The sequence below is a fragment of the Podarcis filfolensis genome (assembly GCF_964270895.1).
Source record: "Podarcis filfolensis genome assembly, chromosome: 15".
Lineage (NCBI taxonomy): Eukaryota > Metazoa > Chordata > Lepidosauria > Squamata > Lacertidae > Podarcis > Podarcis filfolensis.
In genome coordinates, this window is record NC_139618.1 from 38,133,869 (window position 1) to 38,160,551 (window position 26,683).

General features: G+C 46.7%; 2 protein-coding genes and 1 long non-coding RNA gene across 5 annotated transcripts in view; 1 reads left to right on the plus strand and 2 right to left on the minus strand.

Annotated features, from left to right (window-relative positions):
• Positions 1-963, minus strand: part of LOC310750475 (G protein-coupled receptor kinase 5-like) — a 73,704-nt gene extending 72,741 nt beyond the window's left edge. For all 3 annotated transcript variants that reach the window (XR_014542100.1, XM_083588705.1, XM_083588706.1), the window contains exon 1: positions 115-963. Coding sequence is in view for 1 of the 3 variants with exons in the window: in XM_083588705.1 (XP_083444831.1) it covers positions 115-166 (52 nt within the window). In the remaining 2 variants the exon portion in view is untranslated. The remainder of the gene's footprint in view (positions 1-114) is intronic.
• Positions 501-19,031, plus strand: LOC310750804. Its single transcript, XR_014542291.1, has 3 exons — positions 501-593; positions 1,930-2,058; positions 15,720-19,031. It is a non-coding gene; the product is annotated as an uncharacterized lncRNA (long non-coding RNA).
• LSM1 (LSM1 homolog, mRNA degradation associated) lies at positions 8,946-25,471 on the minus strand. Its single transcript, XM_083589154.1, has 4 exons — positions 24,504-25,471; positions 22,213-22,281; positions 12,244-12,359; positions 8,946-9,454 (listed from the first exon to the last, which is right to left on the minus strand). Exons 1-4 carry the CDS (start codon positions 24,709-24,711, stop codon positions 9,284-9,286), a joined length of 564 nt encoding a protein of 187 aa, XP_083445280.1. The 5' UTR covers positions 24,712-25,471; the 3' UTR covers positions 8,946-9,283.
• Positions 25,472-26,683: the final 1,212 nt, after the last annotated feature.

Here is a 26,683-nt window from a genome sequence, read left to right on the forward strand (position 1 = left end):
TTCTGGGTTGGGGGAAGAGAGAGGGAAGAGGGGAGGGGAGACGAGCCCCCCCCCGCGCTCGCCCAGGAAAAAGACCCACTCCTGTACCACACGTCCCCCCCCCCAATCTCTTACCTTCTCTGGCTTTCAGCAAGACTGTGTTGGCCACAATATTCTCCAGCTCCATAATGCTCCAGCTTGAGTGATGCTGCGGCAGGGTCGAGGGGAAAACGAGGCAGAAGGGGCAGCTGTTTTCTTCGAGATCCTCTGCAAGGTGATTTTCCCCGCCTCCCGGTTTTTATTTTTTTCCTTTTAAAAAGAGGCCGCCAGCATCCGAGTCCTCAAGGCAGCATAGTCATTCATATATATATATATATATATATATATTTTCCTGTTCCCTCCGAGGCGAAATCGAGCAGATGATTAAAATGAAAAAAGAGCGTAGAGGAAATGGGGAAGGGGGAGGGGGCAGGAGTGGGCAAAGGCTGGACGAAAAGGAGCAAAGCCTTCTTTCCCTTCCTCCTAGGAGCAACAGCCGCAATGCAATGCGATCCAGGGATCCCTTGCCTCGCGCACCGCCCCCCCTCCCCTCGGAAGGAGGCTTTCCGGCGCCGGTAAAACCCCTCTCGGGGTCGGGTTGGGGGGGCGGAGGGGGTCAGCAGCGCTGAGGAAAAGCCCCTTCACCCCCCTCCCCAGCGCACCATGCCCAGATGGGGGGAGAAGGAAACAGGAGACGGAGAGATCCTAAATCCAGTCCTTGGGATGTGGAGGCGCAGCTCAGAGGCTCGGTCCGTCGTTTCCCCCGCAAGCAGGATTTATTTCTGTTTAAGGGGATCAGGAATCCGGGGCCCCCCACGCAAGAATCTGGGGGAAGACGGCGAGCCAGAGCGCAGGAATCTTTCCACCCCCCCAGCGGCAGCAGGAAATAGCGTGGACGCGAGCGCGACTGTAGCAATCTGAAACTGGCTACCAAACGTTCCACGAGGGCGGGGCTCCGGGCCGGTGACGTCGCTCCCGCGGGGGCGGGGCAGCGATGTGTCAACGTTCTGGGACTTATGTAACCTCCTCTACCCACCTTCTTCCCAAAAAGAGAGAGAGCGAGCGAGCGTGCAAAAGTTTTGCGCTCCAGTGCATCCTGGGAAATGTAGTTCGCCGTCTTTAGGTTGAGCGCAGAGAGCATCCCGCATGGAGAACAGGCAGACGAGGCCAGCGAGGTCACACTAGTCAGGTGTGGGTTGCGGGGAAGGAGAAGCTCGGCACACACACACACACACACACACACACACACACACACACACGTGTCTCAAATGCAGGCCCCTCTGTCTGGTCCTCAAGAGACTCCCCAGGACACATCCCCCCTCACCAGCCCTGATCCTCCTCCTCCTCCTCAGGTACTCTTGTCTAGCTGGAACATGTCCTTGAAACATAAAGTCTCTTGCTTGCCTGGATGGAGGGTGGAAGGAGATGGAGATGCAGTTACAGGTGGGCCTGGAGGACTGGAGACCAGGGTTGGTGGGGTAGGGCCCCATTTCCCCCAATGGATCAACCTCCACCATGTCTTCTCTTCTGATATATCACAACTATTACATTACCAGTGGTACCTTGGGTTACATACGCTTCAGGTTACAGACTCCGCTAACCCAGAAATAGTACCTTGGGTTAAGAACTTTGCTTCAGGATGAGAACAGAAATCGTGCTCCGGCAGCGCAGCAGCAGCAGGAGGCCCCATTAGCTAAGGTGGTGCTTCAGGTTAAGAACAGTTTCAGGTTAAGAGCAGACCTCTGAAACGATTTAAGTACGTAACCAGAGGTACCACTGTATTGTATTGATTCCAGATGAAAGTTTTCCTTTTATTCTCTGCTGTCCATTGTAAAGGCCTTTGCACTAAAATTGACTGACTATAGTCTTCTTATCACCCACATTTTCCAATCAGATGCTCCTCCTTTGCAGGGCATGATGAAGATGGTCCTTATTTTGTCATTGGCTTCTGGTGCTCAGATATATTGTTCCAGATGCGGAGGCTCATTTACATCTCTGAAGGGTAACAGTTGCTGCTTGAACTCTCCTTTTTTAATTCAGGTAGGTAGCCGTGTTGGTATCTGAAGAAGTGTGCATGTACATGAAAGCTTATACCCAGAACAAATTTAGTTGGTCTCTAAGGTGCTACTGGACATTTTTTAATTTTTTTATCCTTTTTTAATGTATAAGACTTGACTTTTACTAAAGCCACCTAAGCTAATAGCTGCTACGTAGCTTATTAAATTCACACACACCCCAGACTACAGTACTTCTGTATTGCCTGGAGAAAGCCATTCTGTTGTGCTGAAGCTATTGGCAATAAGTGTCAGCGGATATCTCAAGCACTGGAAGAACATCACTTTTAACATCCTGAGTTTTTCTTTCTCCAAAATACATGGAACTACTAGGTAAAATCTCACACAGTACAATCCAGTTCAAGTTGAGCTATTTTAAGTTCCCTTGATTTCACTGCTTATAATTCTAACCATACAACCAGTGAGAGAATTATTAACTTGACATAGGTTGTGTCCCTGGCATGTAAGCTTTGCAAACCTGGAGCTCTAAGCTAGTTGGCCTAATAGAAGAGTGTGAATGTATCACTCAAAAAGTTTAAATTCTACGTCTTCCATGGAGAAAAGTAATTTTCAAAGCGTCTAATTACCAGTCCAGACTGGTAAGGTATGCAGATGCCTTCTTTTTTCTGTATCATCTATTCAACTAGCGCTACTTCTGAAATGTGAAAATGGAATAGTCCAGGGTCATTAAAAGGTTCCAGCAACACTGAACAGTTACTCCAAGTTGTGACAACCTTACAAAAATCCTGTCAGAGTTCCTCTGCATAATCACATTAGTTTCTTATCTTTTTTCGATTGTGGCAAAGCTCATTCCCCACTGCTCCCTTTATTGAGGAATAAAAAGGCCCAAGAACAAAACACCTTAGATGGATTAGATGAAGAGCCACTAGTTTATGGGTGCAAATTCGCTGATCTGCAACCACTGGCAGCGCAAACCTGGTGGGGTGCCATTGCGGCTGCACCCTGCCCGTGCTGGGCGCCATGCCCCCATAGGCAGCGTGCCACGCCCCCAGGATGCGCACCACACTATCCCTGGGACATACACCAGCTCCATCCCCACCTGCTCTCCAGCCCCGGTGCCGGAGCATGAAGCTCCGCCACTGTCTGCAACGCCCATAACTTGCGTCAAACTTTCTCCCTACAATTGTGTGCCATCTCTGCGCTCTGCCCCTGTGGTCATAAGCAACTGTTAAGGAAGGTGCAACTTCCTGTGCTTGTGGGCGTGGTGCCTGCCTGCCCCAAGTCAGGCCTTGGCTTGTGCACAAAGACTGCCTGGAATGGCTGCCATTCGCTTCCCTCTGTGATAGGTGTAAATAAGTAGCAGCAGAGAAGTGCACAGGTCAAAACTAGGTGTGTTTGTGATGAATGTGGCTGATCTTGCTTGTGTCACATTAGATGCAGGGCTCCACACCTTGTGCCTTTTTTTAGCCAGTCTTTCTACATGTTTCTGTACACCCTGTTCCATCTCCCTCTTTAAGAAGATTGCCCCAGTTCAGACGCTGGTCTCAGCACTGCCCAGCTTAGCTTGAACAATGCACTGGCATTCTATGGCTCTGGAGGATCATGGGTATGTTTTCTGCATTGTGGCTTCTTTCACATGCCTAAACAATTGGTGGACGTGGATCACTCAACCCTTCAGTGGGTTGAAGCCAATACTAGCCGTACTCAGAGAAGACTCACTGAAATTAATAGGCATTGCTAACTTAGGTCCATTAATTTCATTGGGGCTATTTGTCGTGGTCCGGTCTATGGGCGATCAAAGTCCTGGCTGAGGATGTCGGGACCAGGGGCAAGATGGCAGGGTGGGAGCAGGAACGAGTCCAGAAGTCAGGGGTCTGAGGGTCAGGAAGCAAGGAGTCACGAAGTCAAGGGTCGAGAAGCAAGAAGCCAAATGTAGCAAGGCAGGAAACATGTTGCTGGGGCAAAGAGCTGAAGGGAAATGCTGACCTTATATCCCTTCCTGGCTCTTGCTACCAGGTGCAGTGAGTTACCAAGCGGCCTCACCTGTGCGGCTGCACCTTGCCTCTCCAGAACAAACTTAGGAGGGCCCCAGTCCTGCGAAGTCCTACTGGTCACAGGGCCTGGCTCCAGCATGCACTCCTGACACTATTATGAGTAGGAAACAACCCATAGGTTGGCACAATAGTAAGAGGTTTGTTTGTTTGTTTGTTTGTTTTGTATGTGGGTCATGTTTGCATTGCTTGGGGTCAAAAATCTTTGCAAAGATCCAGCCACTCCCCAAAGTTGGTTGGTTGTTGTTGGCATCTATCTGTCCCGGGAGATAATGGAGGAGGAGTAGACCTTTGGGAGTGAAGTCAAACTGTTGGAAGGTTGCAGCAGCTGCTGTGACTGTAGAGACCGACATGGAAAAGTTGTTGGTGCACAGCAATCAAATCATGATTGCAGATACTAAGAATGTAATGTATATGAATCACAGTACATAAAAGCCAGAATTAAGGATGATTATTTTAAAAGCAGTAACATAAAGAATAGGAAAAACCAACACTCAAGCATATGGCAAAATGGCAATAAAATTACCATGAAAGCAAGGCACCCCTTTGGCACTTTTGCACAGATCCTTGCAGTAGCTAGAGCAAGAGGAAACACTGTAAGTCACGGAAAAGTCAGTATATTTTTTCTGGGATGGTTTTTGAGGGTAAGCCTAATAAAATAAAAAGAAGAAAAATTTCAAAATCCACAGTTGGGCAATACATTTATTGGGAGCCAATGAAATGTCACAAAAGTGTGACAAGCTTTCAGGTTCTCAAGAATTCTTTGCCAAGTAAGATGATACACAAAGCAGGAAGTGGGGCAGGGAGTTGAGGTAAAAGTGGGTGGAGGGAGTTCAAGAACTAGTTCCGTTTTGTAACTGTCTCTCCAAGTTCATTTTTTTGATTTTTGAGATCTTCCATCTCAGGATTTCTGTAAATCTATCTTTGTGGGCTGACGCTGGTCTGTGACCGTATTAATAAATTCATTCATATCTTTGTGGGCAATAAGGAGTATGACAATATCAACCACCAGTCATCGCCAATGGCATAGTCTCAGAAGAGATAGCCACAAAGGCTTACATTAGCTTAAATTAACTGACTAGGAAATTCTGAAGTTGCAATTTTAATGCTGTCAAAAGAACCAGGAACAATTTGAACTTATATCAGAAAATGTGCTTTGTACTTCAAGCCTATCTCTTGAGCTTAACATATGCATTGGGGTTGACCAAAGAATGGGCACAGACAGCAATATTGGAGTTTCTTATTGCTGGAGGTACAGCAGCAGGGATCATTTTGTGTACAACTTAAGGGTTAATTCTGTGTTAGTCAACTAGCCAAGAGAGGGAGGGATGTGGTGTTGCTTAGCAACCAGGCAGAATGGCATGATCTTGGCTGAGATAGCATACTGGGTAGTTTTGAGAGTTTTTCCTCTATAGGTTTGTTTGAATGTCTCCATGCTACATACAAGGCCTGAAGAATGAAAGACAAAACCTCTCTGTACCTTTGTCCTCAAATTAGTATACTGTTTTCCTCAGTAAAGTGTTATCAGTATTTCTTTTCTCTTCATCTGCACTATATAAGTAACTTCAAGTAACATCATTTAAAAAATGAGTTTTCCAGGTTTTTTGAACCCTCGTCTCCTAGGTCCTACTCTGACATTCTAACCACACTCGGGGGCAGAATTAACAACTTTCCCAAGAAATTATCCTCCAAGATTCCTCAGGCTGGAAAAGGTTTATTACCCCTTATCTTTACAATAACTTCCGAGATGCTTAAGATTAAGTCACTTGGCAAACTGGTTGCTCATCTGTTGACCGTCTGAGTCTCTGGTGTTTCTTCCCCAAGATTGTAAGTTTGGTTTTTGAGCAGGTGATCTTTACACTTTCTTCTCTACTATATTCACCAAGCCTAGACAAATGCTTTTTTGAACTAACGCAGGCAAGAGATAGAACCATTTCAAATGCTTATAAAATATTAGAAGCTTCGTGGGGACAGATTCCTTAATATTTTTATACTCAATCTCTCTTCCATTAGGAAACTCAAAGCTGCATATTTTGGGTCCACAAGCAGTCTCCCATTCTGGCACTGACCAGACCCAAACCTGCTTAGCTTCATTTCTATATACGTAGCTGATTGGGGTGGAATGTTCTGGCAACTTCCAGATTAGATTAGTGAAATGAGCTCTAGGTGAGTCTTCCCTTAGGTCAGCTGTTCGCCAAAACACACACAGCATTGCCCAGAGACCACTTAAAAATGGTGTCTTGATGATCCACAAATATTTTTTAGCCTGTTGTAGCAATTTTGAGGGGCAGATGGGGCTCCTCAACTTGGGAAGGCAGCCCATGTAGAAGGAAAAAACACTGTTCCTAAACCTCCACTGCCTTGCATGACATCTTCAGAAGGAAAAGCTAAGGGGTGAACCCTACACACTGGTTGGATAGCACCTTGTACTCCTCCTTCCAGCAACTCCTGCAGCCAAGCTGGTGCCACACATATTGCTCTGCTTTCCTTTGGACCACATCTGTGAGGCCAAGAGGGCTGGTCTTGTTTGGGCAGCCTAGGACCTCCATACACACTGCCCAGGCTTGTGTCATGGGAGGTCCCTTTGGTGCTAATGAAATCAATGGTTTGACTCCACCCTTGGAGGCACACTCCATTCTCTCTTGAGACAGATGCCAACAAACAACAAACAAGGTAGTAATTGTAATGTGGTGTGCTGGATGCTGCATGGTTTTTGTGTTTTTATTGCTTATTTTGTACATGCTGTCTTAGCATTCAAATGTCATAGACTTCAGAGACACAATGTGGGCCACTAGAATGATGCTTGGGAACCCTGCCTTAGGCTCTACCCAGAATCTGTAGCCTGTGCAGAATACAGCAGCTAGGTTGTTGGATGGGCTTTTCTGACACCATGTAAACACCTCTGCTGAGGGAGCTGCATGGGCTGCTCTGTGCATGTTTTGCGTCTAGCATTTAAAGCCCCAAACAACTTGGGCCGAGGATAGCTAAGGGACTGCCTTGCCCTATGCCTGCCTGCCCAGCGACTGTGCTCCTCAGATGGGGCACAGCAGAGAAATCAGGCTCTTAGTGTTGCAGCTCCAGCCCTCTCAAATTCAACAACCAGCTGAAATCAGACAGGCTCTTTAGACAATACTGAAGAGGGTTTGGTTTTCAGAAGGCTTTCCCAGAGATATGACCCAAAAATTTCTGAAATACTAACTGCACATTTGTAGGAATGGTTTTGTTTTTAGTTTGTAGAAATGGTGTTAACAGTTGTGGGAATTTGTCTTCTATCTTGTTGATGACCTCAGGCTGTGAAGCCATTTATAAATTAGTTAAATAAACAAGGATAAGTATGAAATGAAGTATCTTTCATAAGCTACTTTGGGAGCACACAGGTGGCACATAATTGCAAAATGGGAAAGAACAAGCATCACCTACTGATGATGTTCCTCTTCTAACAAGCCTTTTAAGGAGAGATCTTTGTCCAGTCTGCATCTGTACTGGAACCACTTTTAGATGGACCGCTTTGTTTCCAAATGATTAGACTGTTATTGCATTTTTGTTGGCATTTTGAGCTGCTTCGCGTACAGTGGTACCTCTGGATGCGAACAGGATCCGTTCCGGAGCCCCGTTCGCATCCTGAAGCGAGCGTAACAGGCAACTGAGCGGGTCGCGTTTTGTCGCTTCTGCGCATGACATCATTTTGAGCGACTGCGCATGCGCGAGCGGCGAAACCCAGAAGTAATATGCTCCGTTACTTCTGGGTCGCCGCGGAGCGCAACCCGAAAATATTTAACCTGAAGCGTATTCATTCCGAGGTATGACTGTGCATTCATGTGGAAAAGCAGTGTACAAAAGGTAAATAAATAATAACCACCTTGCTTAGGTAGCAAAAATTGTGCACAGGGAGAGAACAAGGGCATGCTTCTCGGGACACCCTCCTGTCACATGTTTTAAAGGCAACTTCTAAAGCGTGAAGCCTCTTGTAAAGCATCAGGCACCCTATGTGGTTTAGAGTTTGGTTGCTTGTAGCTGGCTCTCTGCTGCCACATGTATCCTTAAAGCCTGTGAGATACTCACAGACCAGGCCACAGTGGGACAATGGGAGGCTGGCCCAGGAAGTGTGACTCCACTTTCCACCTCTGAATGATTATAATTGCATATGGGAGAACACAGCCCAGAAGGGCCCTTGTAGATATGCTATGTATGATGCACGTAGAGGAATAGAAGCCATTTATCTATCTCAACCAACAAAAAGATCAATGCCAATACCAACGACTGGGAATTAATATTCAGAGATTCACTTAGTTGCCTGTTATTAAGCCTGCTCAGTCCCGACTGACAGACGGACATCTTTAAAGCGAGGATGGGGAACCTATAGTCAAGTCCTCCAGATGTCTTTTTGTACCGCGATTCCCATCAGCCCCAGCCAGGGCTCAACTGTCAGGGATGATAGGAGTCGTAGGCCTTTACAATGTCTATGGCAGGATCCATTGCTTGATCCAGACCAGGATTCCCAGAATGCTCTGGGTTAAGCATGGACTTGTCCACCCCAGGATGCACAGAGAAATTGGAAAGGAACACCACCATATGGAACCGTGAGAGAGGAAAGGATTCTAAAATAAATGTAACAAACATAGCCTGAGTCCAGGTTCTTATTTCTAAGTCCCAAGCTTCTGAACACAAGTTACCAACCTCTGGAAGGGCACAGATTTCCCACATACCTGCCTCCAATTCAGGCACCAAAATCTCCACCAGCCCAGTTTTTAAGAGGCAAAGGTGCCTTCACTGAATTCGCTTTACACTTTTAGAGAAAAGCTAAAAGTTGAAAAGGCGAGCACAAAACTCTCAAAGGGTTCTAGCCTAAGCAAGACCCGGGTTCGCAGAGTCTATTTTTATTTACATGTCAGGGGAGGCTTAATTCCACCTCCTCCAAAGTCACAAAAGGAAAAAAGAAAGAAAGAAAACTATTATTAAAAAAAAAGTTTCATCCCTAGCCAGGATTGTTGACAGCTGCTCCATCACCTTGGATTACGTAACACTGGGATCTTTTCAGGTCTTCGGCAACAATGATAAATCATGATTAAATTGTGTTTCGAACTCAGGGCGCAGGGAAAGGGGGGAAAAAAGAGGTGTTGGTGGGGAAATGCACATCGTGAGGGGGCCCTAAATGTTAATTCAATCTTAGGGGCAGCTGTGATTGTCTGGACTGAATGCCTAGTATTCATCTAGTGTATCAGCTCGTGGAATGGAGAGGCCCCGCTCCTTCAGCGCTTGCACTTTCAGCTTCTCCGACTCCTGCTTGGCTTGCTGCTCTATTCGCTGCACTTCCAGGATCTCCTCAATCGACACTTGCTGCAAAGGCGTGTCGCTTTCCTTCTCCAGGTCCTGCAACAGAAAAGGAAGGCTCAGCCGCCACTCAAATTTGTCAAACCACACCACTTTTTTTGAGGTTGAGGAGACGAGGGTTAAAGTATCTCCACCCCACTTTCAGCAGCGTAAAATCCTGGTGAGTTTGCATCGAGCACACAGCAGGAGTGACAAAGCTCAGGCCCAAGGGGATGGATGTGGACCCCAAGACCTCGACACCAGGCCCCCGGAATTCCCTGCAGGCAACACTGCTCATCAGTTTTGTTTCACATCCTGATTTAGTGTTTCTGCCTGGCTGGAATGTGCCTTTGGACTCCGACAATCCCTCTTGCTTGCCTGGCTTGGAGGAAAGAGAGGGCAGCCTACTGTACACAACTTGTTCTGGCCACTTTTGTCTCTGGCATCTAGCATGTAGCTCATGGGCTGGAAAAGCTTCCCTTCCCCTGGTACAGAGAATGGTAAAATGCCTAGAGAAGATTTTTCATTTCCATGAAAAGGACAAAAGTCAAACTACGACGAGATGCCTGGCTAATGAGGAAGGGGCCATTGATGCCAACACTGTGCCCTCCAAAGCTGCCAGCCACCTGCCAACCAAGTGATCAAAAGCAGAAGATGAAGACAAGGGACGTCTCCAGTATCTGGTCCACAGAGATAGGCTCGCTTTGAGGATGGAGGCTTTATTGAGCCATGACGGATAACAGCTGTTTGCAACAGCTCTTTTTAAACACTGGGCACCTCTTGGGAGGAAGCGGGGGTTATACTAAACAAACAAACAAACAAACAAACAAACAAACCATATAAGTTGTCCAAGGTGTTTTTGTTGCTGCTGCTACAACAGATGACACTTTAGCAATGTATGATATGGGGGGGGGGGAAATGAAAATTGCTAATTGTCTCAAGGGCCAGTCTATAAATGGGATAAGAACTCTGCCCTACATTCCAAATCAAATGAAAATTTTACACACACAACAGCCCAAACAGGCCAACTCCCCTTAAAAAATGAGATAAAAGAGGTGGGTCTTTGTGGGCCCCAAGGGGTGTCTGAGGGAGCCATGTACCCAAGAGGTATCAAGTTGTGTCCCGTCCCCCCTTGAAACAGGATATAATCTTCCTGTCTAGCAATGAAATTGACAGGTTGTAAGGGAGTCTAAACACCAGGCTGCTCTCCACCAGGATAACATAGTAGATAGAGACTGAATGCAAGCAATCTGCATGGTTTGAGTAAAAGGCCTCAATTTGATTCAAGGCACCAAAATGGTGCAAGAATGTCAAAAAAGGGTCCTTCTGTTATGCTTAATGCAAAAGTCCCAGGGGGGAGGTAAAGAAAGATAAGACCCCCACGGCTCCTTGCCACTCCAAACTTTGCCCTTTGTCTGTTGAGATGAACTACAGTTGCCAAGTCTCTGTGCTGACAGAAGAGCAAACAATTACAAGGACCACCCCCCCTTAAACAGGGGGAGCATCATTCATCACAGTGGTTAAGGCGAAGCAGAAAAGAGCCTCCCAAAACGAATGCAATGATCACATGATTTGGTTATCCCTCATCCAGAAAATAATGCAAGACCATCTAAAACTTGTGTGAAAAGTGCCTATGCCTTGGTTGCAGATGGGATCAGAGCTCGGATTTGAGAATGTGACGCATTCCATCAGACAAGGCTTTTGAATCAGGGAGGTTGCAATCCTGTGTCTTGTGCAACTCATAACAGGAATGCATTTCTTCACTTTAAAATAATCTTATGCATCTACAAAACTAACATTACCAGAGAGATGGCTAGTCTAGAACTATATCCCCCTATTTTGGCCATATCTGCACCATACATTTAAATCACTATGATACCACTTTAACAGCCATAGCTTCCCCCACAGAAGCCTGGGAATTGTAGCTTGTTAAGAGTGCTGAGAGGAGAGGAGAGTGTTGCTAGGAAAATCCTATTTCCCTCACTTTTCCAGAATGGTTTAACAATCAATCAGGGAACTCTGAGAATTGTAGCTCTGCGAGGCGAACAATCCTCAGGACCCTTAAAACACTGCTGTTCCCTTTTGAGGGAAACCAGAACTGTCAAAATGGCATCAAAACACTTTGAAAGTATTGCGTAGGTGTGGCCTATGCTCACCTCCAGCATTCGGAAGGTCCTGGAAGCCCATATTTCACAGGCATTCATAAACTACCATCAGTTTAAGTGGCCCTCTTTTGCTTGCATGGGAACACCTAGTTTCAGTATTAGAACAGCCTTACAAGTAAGCCTGCTAAAATTACTAACAGGCCAACACACACACGTCTTCTGGTGAATGGCAGAGGAGGGATTGAGAACTGAATTTCTGTTTTGGTGTGGAAAACGGGGCTCCACCAGCCCGCTTGGTTTCTATGCAGGGCACAGAGGACTTTCTCCTTCCTCTACAAGCCTACTCACTCGCCTGCACGCAATTCCTTGTGGCTACCAGGCTGTTGCTTATCGCGAAAGGAGGAACCTCTAACAAACCAAGCGAAGGAATTAAGAACAAACTGGAACCTGAACTTCCAAATGATGCAAACTAACATAGGACTGACATTAATTAAGCACTTTACATAACCAGTATAAACAATTATATAATTACCAGTTCTCTATTAATTTGGTTAGCATCATTTTCAAGTTCGGATCCCAATTTATTCATAATCACTTGCTAGGCTAGTGTTTACCTGCAGGGCTGCATGTGAAGGAACAATGGCATTTAGGACAAGCCGTCCTCCACCGACAAAACTGAGCACGGCAGAAGATACCACTGCCCAATAAGCCCCAAAGGAAGTCTAGGCGACAGGGTTTACTTACAATTTCTCCCAGAAGTACGACGTTCTCGCCTCTCACCACAAAGATGCCCCGAGGGATGTCACCGTACTTTTTGCCCACATGAATGCGCTCCACTGTCTGGTGCAACACCAGGTTTGCTAGAAGGTTCAGGGAGAGACAGAGAGGAATGGAGATGGAAAATCAGACAGAAATGTGTGGCAACACAGGGATTGGAAACTGAATGTGCAGCTACCAGCCTTCAATATGATTCAAGCTTCTAGGAACCATCTTCTCTCAAAACGCCCCTGCCCCCAGTGTGGAATGGTACTAGAACCAAAAGACATAACCCCCTCATTTTCTGACAGCAATTGTCAGCAGTCTTGTGAGTGCTCTGAGAGGGCCGTAGTTTGCATGCAGAAGGTCCCAAGTTCCACTCCTGTCCTCCCTCAGACATCCTCTAACTGGAAAGGCTCCTGCAAGGGACCACAGGATAGAGTACTAGGCAAGATGAGCCAAAGGCCAGATAATCAAGGAATAATGCCATGTTGATATCCCAAGCACTAATCTCCTCAGAGTATTGCGGAAGAACGATGTCAATCAACATCTAATGATCTCCTTCTACCGGTCAACAATAAAAAGTGTCCTTTCATACTGCATCACGGTGTGGTATGCTGGTTTGACATCATCTGATAGGAAGTGCCTACAGAGGGTGTTGAATACAGCACAAGATATTATGGGCTGTCCCGTGAATCCACTGGATGAAATAGCGGAAGATCGTTGCCTCAGGAGAGTGAGGAAAATTCTCAGGGATGATTCACGCCCTGGCCGGCACTTTCTTGATCTCCTGCCCTCAGACAGAAGATATAGAAGCATGACTAGTCGCACCAACAGGGTAAAGAACAGCTTCTATCCATGGGCTGTTAGGCTGCTGAATGAAAAGATAACAACAGGGCAACTGACTTTTGGGTTTGGTGGGTGTGCGTCAGTAAACGAGTGGAATTAAGACTAAGAGAGCTGAGTAGGGGGTGCTCGTGTAATCTCACTGTATACAAGTTGTACAAGTGACAAAGTATTTCTAATTTCTAAATTTCTAATTAAATCACATTGGTGACCTTGAAGACAAAGTCCATGCAAGTCGGAAGCCAAATAAAATATAGAGAGCCCTCCTAGATCACACCAAAGGCCTATCTCATCCAGGATCATGTTGACCAACCAGATGCCTATGGGAAGCGTATGAGCAACGACACTCTGTGTTCTTAATCAGTATGTGCCAAGACCCATCAATCTCAGTCATTTGTGAAGTTAACATCAACCCCATGAAGGAACCCCCATATGGTTCCCCAAAAGCTCTCAGGCCTGGTGACCTGAAGGAGATGGCTGTTTTCCTTCCGATGTTATCTGACAATTTACAGTACAACCATAAGTAAAGGCCATCTTGCTTTGGGTAGCTTCAAAACTGGGGTGGAAGCTATATGGGGTTTGAATTTTACTGTCACTATGTGTGTGTTGGGGAGTGAACATACTGAAGTGCTGTTGGTTTCACCTATGTACGTGCCACTTTGTGAAGAACAGGTATGGCAGGTCCTTGCCCCAATCAAAACAGATGAAGATCAGCTGCAGAAGGGGAAGGAAATTAAGCGAGGGGTAACACTACAAAGGGACGCGGGTGACGCTGTGGGTTAAACCACAGAGCCTAGGACTTGCCGATCAGAAGGTCGGCAGTTCTTATCCCCGTGACGGGGTGAGCTCCCGTTGCTCGGTCCCTGCTCCTGCCCACCTAGCAGTTCGAAAGCACGTCAAAGTGCAAGTAGATAAATAGATACCGCTCTGGCAGGAAGGTAAACGGCGTCTCTGTGCGCTGCTCTGGTTCGCCAGAAGCGGTTTAGTCATGCTGGCCACATGACCTGGAAGCTGTACGCTGGCTCCTTCGGCCAATAAAGCGAGATGAGCGCCGCAACCCCAGAGTCGGTTACGACTGGACCTAATGGTTAGGGGTCCCTTTACCTTTACCATTCTACAACCTTGTCCAATTCCATTTTTTTCTTTCTTTAATGAGACTTGCAAATACAAATATATACCGTATTTTTCGCTCCATAAGACGCACTTAGTTTTTAGAGGGGGAATGCAAGAAAAAAAAAATCTTTAAAGGGAGCGCTGAGCAGAGCCTGTATGCATTCCAGGCTCTGGTCAGTGCTCCCTTTCAGAGCCTCCCGCCTGCATTCGCTCCATAAGACGCACACACATTTCCCCTTACTTTTTAGGAGGGAAAAAGTGCTTCTTATGGAGCAAAAAATACGGTATATGTATATATGGATGGATAGATAGATAAGATAGATAGATAGATAGATAGATAATAATTAAAATTTAAAAACAGTCATAAGAGCAAGATGAATAAAAATGCACAGACAGAATAACAATGTCCAGCTCTTCAAGGGAGAAATGCAAGCCAGCCAGGCAGCCACAATCTTCTTGGGAAGGCCCTATTCTATTCCATAGTCATGAACAACACTGCTTATTCTAGAGCAATGGCCTAGATGGTGGTTGTTTTTTAATGATCGAGGATGGGGGGGGGGGAGTGTGTAGAGAAGAGAACTATTTCAGTCCTGTAGCTCTAATGTCACAACTGGCAACAGTATTTTTTTTTTTAAAGAACCAAAAAATCACGAGGACCTATTAGGCAGCTTTCAAGAGGTTTTAGCCGGCCAGAGAGTACATCCTGACACTATCTCCAGTGTTTACAAGGGCTTTTAAACATTACTGAGCAATGTTCTTATGCGCTGCATATGACTAAAAACCCAACTATTTGCCAAGCAAGGCCTTAATTATAAACTAGTTTATCTTGAAGAAAGCCAGAAGCTCCCAGCGTGTAAAGTGAAGTGGAAGATTATTCAGATAAGAACGCTGACTGCTGGTTCCTGGCTACAGGCACGCAGGCACTCATTCTGAAGACTTAGGACACCCTCTAGATCAGGGACAGAGGACCTGTGAGCCTGCAGATCATGTTGGACTACAACTCCCATCAGCCACAACCAGCAAGACGACAGTGCTCAGGGATGATGGGAGTTGTATTCTAGAGCACCACAGATCCCTCATCGGTGTTTAGATACTCAGATTTCAAGATGTTCCTGAGATTATTGCGAGGACCATGTCACAGCCCTGCTGCTGTGGGCAGAAATTAGTAGTCCAGCTCCTGAATTTATTTCTTTTCATAGGAATAAAAGAGGGGCCTGCTGAATGTTTTTGTGCACTATTCAATGCTACTCCTACTCAGAGGAGACCCAGTGGAGTTAATGGATATGACTAACTGAAGTTCATCAAGTTCATTAATTGGTGTACTCTAGAGTAGGCCTTAGCTGAATGCAACCTTTGGTTTTAACAGTTAAAACATTTCAGCATATATTTTGTCCCAGGAACAATGCAAAACAAACCTCCCCTTAGAAAAGGCAAGGTTTTATACAGAATTTCCTAGGGAAATTATCATACATCTGTATTGTAATATTTGGATTTTTGCATATTAGGATTTTCTGGCAATGTGGCAGGTCTTCAAGTAATGAAGGGGCACGGAGCAATAGCCGGCAGCAGAGAAATCAGGAAAGACAAGGACGGAGGACGCTTGTGCTCATGTCTGTGCCTTGGGCAAAGCTTCGTCTGGCACACAGTTGCCCACAGATTTCAAAACTTTTCTGAAAAACTAGATGCTGCATTGGAACTGACAGCTGATCTTCAGGAAGCCACAGCTCTCCAAGGTCTGAGGACTATTTCCCAACTCTTCCTGAAGATGCCAATTATTGAATCTGGAAGCTTTTATGTTCAAAGTATGCACTCAGCCACTGAGCTACAGCCCTTCTTCAAAACTAAAAAGTTTCAGGATGTTATTCATGTCAGGACAGAATGGGAAAGCATTAAACCCTTGTTCCCTGAGAAGGAGGGTGGCTGGACATCATGAGGCAGTCCATTTCAACTGGATCTCCTTCACATAGAAGGTCTGTAGCTCAGTGGCCAAGTACATGGATACCTGCAGAGGTCCCAGGTTCAATATTCCTGGTATAAGTCCCAGGCAGAGCTGAAAAAGTTCTGGAGAGTTGCTGACAGTCACACAGTGAGTAGTCTTCAGCCTTTCCCAGGACCTATCTATAGCCCAACATAGACATGGAAGTGTCGTTTCTTACTTCTTTTGCCATATATTTGTGTTGTGATAATGCTGCTCTTACGACCCACCTTAGGTCAATCTGAGACACAATATTGAGTTCCCTGGACCCACTAGTTGAAATATGAACACCATATTTACAATGGTGTAAATATTAAGCAAAATGGACCAAATCTTCAGACTTGGGAGTTTTAAAGCCAGATATCATAATCCCAGTTTTCCTCTTCATAGTGTAGACAGAAAACAGCCGTATGCAAATTCTAATACAGTGGTAGCTCGGGATACATATGCTTCAGGTTACATACGCTTCGGGTTACAGACTCCGCTAACCCAGAAATATTACCTCGGGTTAAGAACTTTGCTTCAGGATGAGAACAGAAATCATGCTCTGGCGGTGCGATGGCAGCGGGAGGTTCCATTAGCTAAAGTGGTGCTTCAGGTTAAGAACAGTTTCAGGTTAAGAACGGACCTCCGGAATGAATTAAGTACCTAACCCGAAGTACCACTGTACCCTCAAAGGAGCAAATTCAATGACCAAGATGCAGCAGAGACCTTACCAAAGCTGGCATCTATTATGGCTTTGCATTAGTTCAATGATACAAGCTTCTTTAACAAAGAAAGAGAACCTGTATTGTGAAATGATAAATATAAAGATGGCACAAACCTTGAGATTTTTCCTGCCAAACCTCTATTAATCACCACAACACCACTCATTTGCCTTCAATTTCTGATCAAAATCAAGCTGGCTGGTTTTGTGAAGTCCACCATAGTCCATGACTTTGATTTCTATTTTTGCAGGGACATCCAATGGCTTTCTTGAAGTCATGACGCCACCCCCATGTTCTTATACGCAAAAACTGTTCTTCAAATTCCTTAGCTAAGTGTTGTTTCACATAACCCAACAAGACAACCAAAGGATTCACTGGCACAATATGACACATGATCTCTCTTATTAGTTCTATTACATTTGCACATGGTAATCTGATTTTATAGCATGACGAGCAAGGCTGCATGAAGCCAGCATTAAGACAACACATTCAGACTAAACCCTTCCAGTTTAGTACTGAGGGATTCTATTCTATTATCTTCACTGTTAATATCATCAGTCAAATGCAATAAAAAAGGGGCATTTCACATTTGAAACTATAAAAAGGAGTTATTCAACATTCTGTGATGTATTGCTCCTTACTTTTTACACCAGTGCTGCCAATGCCCTGCTCTCATTTCGTCTCCTATTAAACATCAACAGAGGCAATTCAAGAAAGCTAGTTGCTAAGGCATATAATAAATTGCCCTTAGAAACCCCTTAGCGCCATTGTTTTAACGTCATACAATAATTAAAAAATCATGGATGTATTGCAAGTCTATTTTTATATATTTCTTCAATTTGTATCCCACCCTTCCTGTAGCTGATCTAAGTAGTTCCTAGTTTATAAGTAACTGAGAAGATTGTGGAGGATCCATCCTATTAGGAATTTCCCTGTAAATTAGTTTCCGCTAGGCACATTCTGTTCAAACTTTGTTCATTCAAAAAACCCAATTTCTAAATTGCAGAGCTGGTCTAAAGTTTGTATTTTGAACTGAGCAGTACTGGACAATGGTGGAAAAGAGGTTCTAAAAAAACAACAGCAAGGAGTAATAATAATGATTTCTTCATCAACCTAATGGCTCTTGTTCAGCAGGAATTCAAATGTGTTCTTAGTGAGAAATCTAATTTTCTGGCCCAGAGGAAAGAAGATGGGGACCCAACAGGGTACAGAAAGGGTCCTGCGAGTTGTTAGGAGACCCCTATTTACCCTTCACAGAACTATAATAACCAGGTCCTTGGGAAGAGGGATCGACTACTAAACCACTCTGAGAATCGTTGCCAAGTGATGGGAACATCTCTATGAACTGTTAGCAAACTACAGTTCCCAGAATTCTTTGGGGGAAGCTATGACTTTAAAGCCGTATCATAGGGCTTTATAAATGTATGCTGTGAATGTGGCCGTAATATGCCTCTAAAACACCAATAACCGGAGGCACTCTGTGAGAAAGAGCTATTGCCTTCAATCCGATCTTCTGGGCTTTGTGGAAGCATCAGACTGGCCATCATAGGAACAGGACGCTGGATGAGGTTCGCATATGGCTGATCCCGCAAGGCTCTTCTTACCTTACTTTTCCCTCAGAGAAAGGAAGCGGGCATAATATTATTTTACCGCCATGATGGTTGGGTTAGGTTAGGAAGATGGAGCCGGACTTGCTCAAGGACAACCAGCCGCCTTTGTGGCAGAACAGGGATTTAAAGTCAAGTCCCCTCAGCCCCGAACCCAACATCTGTTGTGCTGGCTCTCAAAATGCAACTTTCACCCTTACAGGGAAGGAAGGCCTGCAGTGGGGTTTCTGAAGAGAGCTAGAGGAGGATTGCATCTTAACTGCATTGTGTCAAGCTTTTAGAAGGGCACAATGCCAGTCCTGCTCAGAGTAGACCCAGTGATTTCATCCGTTAGCTTCAATGGAGCCACTCTGAGCAAAACTCAGTTGGATGCAGCCCAACTCTCTTCATGGTTCCACTTCTTAAAAGGCCTACCCAGATATCTTAGGCCTGCCGAGTACAGTCATACCTCATGTTACGTTTGCTTCAGGTTGTGCGTTTTCAGGATGAGTCCCGTGGCAACCCAGAAGTAACGGAATGGGTTACTTCCGGGTTTCACTGCTCGCGCATGCGCAGACGCACAAAATAACATCACATGCATGCGCAGAAGCGGCAAATCGCGACCCGCACACGCGGGTTGCATTTTCTTCAGGTTGTGAACGGGCCTCCGGATACCATTCGCAACCAGAGGTACTACTGTACAAGGATTTCATCTAAAAAAGAGACTCCTGTTTTTCCCCGCTTGAGTCAAAAGCTCCTTTTTAAGCATAAGGCTCCCTCTAGTGGTACACGCTGACAGAGATCTCCATGGCTGTGGCACTTTTGTCCCCGGGTTCCAGTGTGGCATAGTGGCTCAAGTTTCAGACTAGGAGCTGGGAGGCCAAGGTTCAAATTCCCCGCTCAGCCAGGTCACCTGCGGCCAGCCAGAGCCTCTCAGCCTGACCTACCTCACAGGGTTGTTGCAGGGATTAAATGAGGGGTTAACCGCATATGTCTTGCGGAAAAAGTTGGGATAAATCAGTAAGTACAATGAAAACCTAATACAGTGGTACCTCTGGTTGCGAACGGGATCCGTTCTGGAGGCCCGTTCGCAACCTGAAAAGAACACAACCCACGTCTGCGCATGCGCGGGTTGCTATTTACCGCTTCTGCGCATGACGTCATTTTGTGCGACTGCGCATGTGCGAGTGGCGAAACCCGGAAATAACCCGTTCCGTTACTTCCGGGTCGCTGCGGGACGCAACCTGAAAACACGCAACCTGAAGCAAACGTAACATGAGGTATGACTGTAAACTAAACACTACAGGTCCCCCTCATTTCTGACTGGAACCAGGGCTCCAGGATTTCACGCAGCCATCTTCCATAACGCTTGATCCCTCTAACTAGCCGAGGTACAACCTGGGACATTCTTCATGCAAGCAGACTCCCCACCACAGAATTCTAGCTGATCCCTACACATCCTGCTAAGCTTCAGAGGCAGTTTAGGCACCTCCAGGTCCTTGCACAGCCCTTGTGTTCTGAGTAGCTGTCAGGGCCTCAACACCTCAGCTGGACCCACCAGCACCAATGTCTGATGTGGGCTTTTCTTGGCTTCAGGCTTTCCTGGAAGCAGCAGCAAGCTGCTGCCATTTTAAATCCCCCATAATGCCCCAGGGCACTTAATTTAAGATGGCAGCTTCATGCATCCCTGCCACTGGCACCACATAAGCTCAGTTCCTGGGAAGGGGGGCAGGCTATTGGAAAACAAAACCCTGTGTTTTTGTTGTTGTTTAGTCGTGTCGGACTCTTCGTGACCCCATGGACCAGAGCACACCAGGCCCTCCAGTCTTCCACTGAAACCCTGTTTAACCTTGCATAAAAAATCCTGTTTAACCTTGTAGCCAGCCTTGGGAAGATCTGATCTCTGCTGAAGGCGCCACATGAGGTTCAAGGATTCTCTGACGCTAATCTGATCGGGGGGTGGGGGTGGAGAGACGCTCTCCCAGGCCTCATGCAGTGTTTAGAAAGCAGAAAGCTGGCTTTTTCTTTCCCTAAAGAATGCATACACATACAAGCAGCACCAGGCTTCATATTGATCATAAGTAGTTGAGGGAGGACAAACACACAGAGAGCTCAGGCAAAACAGCAGCTGTTCAGTCTGACCTCCAACTCCATCACGACTGTGCAAGTGCAGATCTCAGTGTGTGGGCATGCTTTTAAGACAGGGGTGGGGAACCTCAGGTCCAGGGGCCAAAGGTGGCCCTCCAGACGTTTATACTTGGCCCTTGGGATTTTCCCCAGGCCACATGCCTCCCCAGTCTTACCCTACACCTTCCCTGAATGCTTTTAATGAATGGAATATGTCCTCAAACCATGAGAATGCCTCTTTGCCTGGATGGCAAAAGGAGAGATGTGGGAGCCTGGAGGGAAGAAGTGTGTAGAAACCTGACTTTTGTGGGGCTAAAATTCAGCCTATTGCTCAAAGCCATATCCACTATTATGACCACTTCTCCCTCTGGCCACACCAGCAGGTGGCCCCTGGAAGGTTCCCCAGCTCCTAGATCAGAGTCCGATCTGCCATCTTTATTTAGCACTTCCTGGAGACTCCGCAAAACTTCTTACACAAATGATGAAAGTAATGTGTCATGAGAAGAGAGTGAAAAAGCAATGGCTTCCTAAGCAGAGTCATCATCACACCTGCCACCTGGTCAAAACCCTCCAATACTTTCTAACATTCCATGAGCTGCCCTACAAAAGATCAAACAAACCACATTCCATTTTGCTAAAGTTTAGTTTGTTTTCCAGCTGCTCTCATTCTCATGCCTTGGTAGTTTGGTGAGTGTTTGGGGTGCAATAGTCAAGAAAACCATGGCTTCAGATTTTTGGCAGTAAACAAACCCCAGTTAAGCTAGGTTCACGTCTAGAACACAAAGCTGTGATTTAATAAACTGTAGTTTAATAAGCAGAAATTTACTGCTATTTGTGAACTAGACTAGGCAGGGGACCTTCTCGGTAGTGGCGCCCTCCCTGTGGAACACCCTCCCATTAGATGTCAAGGAAATAAACAACTATCTGACTTTTAGAAGACATCTGAAGGCAACCATGTTTAGGAAAAAATTTAATGTCTACTGTTTTACAATTTTTAATGTGCTGTAAGCTGTTCAGAGTGGCTGAGGAAACCCAGCCAGATGGGTGGGGTATAAATAATCACCATCATCATTTTATTATGCTTAATGATAACACTAAGATAAGAGATTACTTTGACTTTATGTGACAATGGGAAATGGGGCTAAGGAAAGAATGGAGTTTTACTAAGTCAAACCTGATGCGTTCATGGAAAGGATGAGAGTCTAATCAGGGACCTCTTGATTTGTATCTCAAGTCTTCACAACTATTCCATAACCACTCCCTTTGGGGACAGCAACTGCTGCAGTCCCCACTCAGCCATGAAGTTCACTGGGTGACCTTGGGCCCCTCACCATCTCTTATCCTAACCTACCTCACAGGGTTGCTTTGAGGGTGAAATGGGGAGGGGGAGATCAGTGCACGGCAACTTGAGTTCCTTGGAAGCGAAAGGTGACACATACATGCAATAAATAAATAAATACAGTCAAGTAAATCAGAATGCAAAGTTCTCCCTCCACACACATGCATATTCCGTTGCTGGATTCCTGGTCATGGTCAAATACAGCCCACACAAAGGGGAATGAAACAGGCTAGCACCCAAAAAGGCAAGTTTACGTTGGCATACCAAACTGATCGATGCTGCGTAAATATCCAATCAGCGTTCGACCGTCACGGAGGAGGACCAAGTGTTTCTCTGGGAGAAAATAAAAAGGGAAAGCTTCATTAGTGAACATAAGAATGTAAGAGGCCAAGGACCCATCTAGTCCAGCATCCTGTTCTCACAGTGACCAGTGAGATGCCTGTGGGAAATCAGCAATCAGAACACGAGCCCTCTCCCCTCCCATAAAAGGTAAAGGGACCCCTGACCATTAGGTCTAGTCGCGGACAACTCTGGGGTTGCGGCGCTCATCTTGCTTTACTGGCCAAGGGAGCCGGTGTGCAGCTTCCGGGTCATGTGGCCAGCATGACTAAGCCTCTTCTGGCGAACCAGAGCAGCACACGGAAATGCCTTTTACCTTCCCGCCGGAGCGGTACCTATTTATCTACTTGCACTTTGATGTGCTTTTGAACTGCTAGGTTGGCAGGAGCAGGGACCGAGCAACGGGAGCTCACCCCGTCACGGGGATTTGAACCACCGACCTTCTGATCGGCAAGCCTAGAGGCTCAGTGGTTTAGACCACAGCGCCACCCTCCCATAGTTTCCAGCAATTAGTAATTGGAAGCATTAATGCCTCCAACTGTGGAGGCAGCAGCCACTGATAGCCCTCACCTCCAAGAATCTGTCTAACCCTCTTTTAAAGCCATCCTACTTGGTGGACATCACTGCCTCCTGAGGGAGCAAGTTCCATAGTCTGACTATACACTGCGAGAAGAAGAACCACCCACAAGTTCAGCTCTGCAGTAGAAGCAGGTTAGTGGCGGCCAGTGTCACCCACTCTGCCAATAAGGTTTGCTTATTACATCACTGAAGTTTTCCCCACGGAAAATGCTGAAATGCCCGTTGTTGGGGAACATAGGTGGGAGAGCCGTATGCCCTGCTTTGGCCTTCCTAAAGATCTCCAGTTGGCTATGGGGAAAACCAGGTGCTGGGCTGGAAGTGTGATCCAATAGGGCAGGGTCATGGAAGCTGTGGCCCTCAGATGTGGCTGGACTGCAGCTCCCATTGTCCCTGTCCATTGGACATGCTGGCTGCAGCTGATAAGAATTGGGTGTCTAGCAACTTCTGGAGGGCCACAGCCTCCCCATCCTTGCAAAACTGATGCATAATGGGGCGGGGGGAGAATTGTGGATCAGTTGATAGAAACGCTGCTTTGACTATAAGGCAGCTTCCTATGTTTGGGGGAATGGGCTGATCCAAAGTAATCCCCCCAGCATCTCTGCATAGGGCTTTGAATGTTCCCAGCCTGGAAGCCTGAGAGCGGCTGCCAGCCAGTGTGGCCAACACTAACCCAACGTGGCTGGGGAGGCTGCGTGCGTACTATACCACTGGTCTTTGGCTTGGTGAGTCACGGACTGATCCGAGGTACCACCTGACCAGAGGAGGAATGTAGTGCAGAGAGAAGTGCCATGGTACCCATTGCAGCAGCAAAGTGGGATGCCTTCATCTGCCCCACCTGCAACAAAACTTCTTTGCAGCCACAGCAGGCCCTGTAACTCTCCAGTGGTTTGACTTCACCCCCCGAGGCACACTCCTCCATTGTCTCCTGAGACAGACTGATGCCAACCACCCATGGGGTTTGAAACGGGATCCCAAACACGCGTTTGCAGTTACAGTGGTACCTCGGGTTAAGTACTTAATTCATTCCGGAGGTCCGTTCTTAACCTGAAACTGTTCTTAACCTGAAGCACCACTTTAGCTAATGGGGCCTCCTGCTGCCGCTGCGCTGCCAGAGCATGATTTCTGTTCTTATCCTGAAGCAAAGTTCTTAACCTGAAGCACTATTTCTGGGTTAGCAGAGTCTGTAACTTGAAGCGTATGTAACCCGAGGTACCACTGTAAAGGATACCGGGTCTGAAAAGGCTACTGCCTTATACCTCTGAATCACATTCTTTCCCTCAAAGAATCCTGGGCACTGTAGTTTGCCCCCTCACATAATCACAGCTCCCAGCGCCCCTTAGCGAACTACAGTACCCAGAATTCTTCGAGGCATCAGGAGCTGTGCTCCGAAGGTGCAGCGTGCGCGCAAAGATGTATTAGGCAGCCTCTATGTTGTTTCCAAGCTGCGGGTGGGGGGGGGGCTTGAGAAAGGAAAAAGGGGTCGCGGAAGGCAAAGGGAAAAGGGGGCATAACGAAAGCGGAGAGCCAGGAGGGAAGAGGAGGCGGCGGCGGGAAGGAAAGGAAAGGGCGGCGCTTGGCACGGCTTCCCGAGGAGGAGGAAAGGCGCCCAGGCGTCTCCGTCGCGGCGCTGTACTCACTGTCGATGTCCTGGATGAGGCTGGCGGTGCCCGGCATGTAGTTCATCTTCCCCGCAGACGCCGCGGATGCTCCGCCGCCGCCCGCAGCATCTGCCGTGGGAGAAGCGGAACCTCCCCGCGCCCTGTCCCCGCCCGGGCCGGAAGCGCCTGCTCCGGCGGGGCGGGGAGAGACGAGGAGGAGGCGGCTCTCGCCGGAGGGCGGCTGCATGCTGGCGGGAGGGGGCTTGGCCGAGGCCGGGCCCAGGCTTAAGTAAGGCCCCGCTGGAGCGCGGTCGGGATGCGGCGCGCACGCAGCCGAGGCGAGCGAGGGGAGAGGAAGCGGGTCGCTGGCAAGCCTTGCAATGGCTTCGTTGCTCCTCCCGGCAGCCCCGAGTCTATGCGGGCTTACTCGGAAGGAAGACTCCCCTGACACACACGCATATATACGGAGAGGGTCGCCGGTTCTCCCCTCGTGGTCTAGCCTGACCCAGCGGGGGCTTCCTTTTGAGCAAGCACGTGTGTATATACAGTACACACACAGAGAGCCGGTGCCAGGCTGTTTTGCGCCCAAGGCAAGGCTAACTGCTCGCACCCCCTCATATTGGTAACCTCAGTTTTCAAAAACAGATGTCTTGTAGGAGAAATGAAAATGTTATCAGAAAGTTGCAACAAAAACTAATTTGTATAGCTGGCCCTCAAATGTTAGTACAGTACTGCACCTCTCTGAGGTGTGCACCCTAGGCAGGTGATCTGTAACAAAGATAAAATCAGTTTAAAACTATGCAATCGGTTGCTGGACTCGTCTTACCAGCGCCAGCCAGCCCTGTCAGTGAATTGGAAATGGGAGTTGCAGCTCAGCAACATCTGGAGACCCGCAGATCCCCTGCTCCTGAATTGTGCCCAAGAGGGCCTAGATTTGAAGCCTTGCAATCTTAGCCCTTCGTTTACTTTGCATTCAATATGTAAAATTTATTCCTTTAATTGTGACAATCTTCTTTGGCGATCACTCATAGCCGAGTAAGATTGTCTTCCATAAACACAGTTTTAACCATGAGTCCGTAAGTGACTATGGAGGCCAATTCTGGATCCACATGTGCTTCCACAGTGGGGACATTGGTTTCCGGGCAGGAGTTGATCGTGGTGTGGATTTGCCAAGCGTGCCTTCCTCTTAGCATATTTCCTCCCTTGCGTCCTGAGTTCGAGTGTCTTCAAAGCCCCTGACACCTTTGGTAAAGGCTGTTCTCCAATTGGAGCGCTCGCAGGCCAGAGTTTATACTACATTTTTTTAGATTTGCCTTGAGACAGACTTTAAACCTCTTTTGTTGACCACCAGCATTACGCTTTCCATTTTTAAGTTGGGAAAGGAGTAGTTGCTTTGGAAGACGATCATCAGGCATCCGCACAACATGACCAGTCCAACGAAGTTGATGTTGAAGAATCATTGCTTCGACACTGGTGATCTTTGCTTCTTCCAGTACACTGGTAGTAGTTTGCCTGTCTTCCCAAGTGATGTGTAAAATTTTTCGGAAACACTGTTGATGGAATCTTTCGAGGAGTTGGAGATGGCATTTATAAGTGGTCCATGTTTCACAAGCATATAGTAAGGTTGGTAGTACAATAAACAAGGTCTTCTGGACTGTACACAAAACCATTGAAAAGTGTGCTCAAACAGAGCATGTATCTTCTCTGCTGATGTGGTTTAGCTTGCTTCTGGGTTTTGTATATGCACATATGTGTGAGAGCTTGTCTTCATTTATTTATGTAAATGGTTTAGCTGCTAACATTACTTCAAACACTGATGGCAAATAAACAGTTGTGTTGTGTCGGCAGCATTATTAGCACTCTTAGCATCATAACTCTTTTCCAGGATAGGCATGCTAGTTTCTTGCAGCAAAGACTAACACATTCATGATGGCAGAAGATTTCACTGAGTACAGTCGTCATTGCTAGTAGCCACCTACATCCCCCCACAAACTATTTCAGGTTTGGTATTTTGCAGGTGGGATTAAGTTGCATATTCAGAAACTGAGGTTCTACCATTAAAGCTGTTGGAAAGGATGAAACTCCACGGATTCCCACATTGTTACAGAGGGGCTTATTTTGGACTTAGAAATCATCAACTGACCTTAAGTATATGGACTAGATCAGGTGTGGGGAATCTTTGGCCCTCCAGATGTTATTGAACTACAACTCCCATGAGT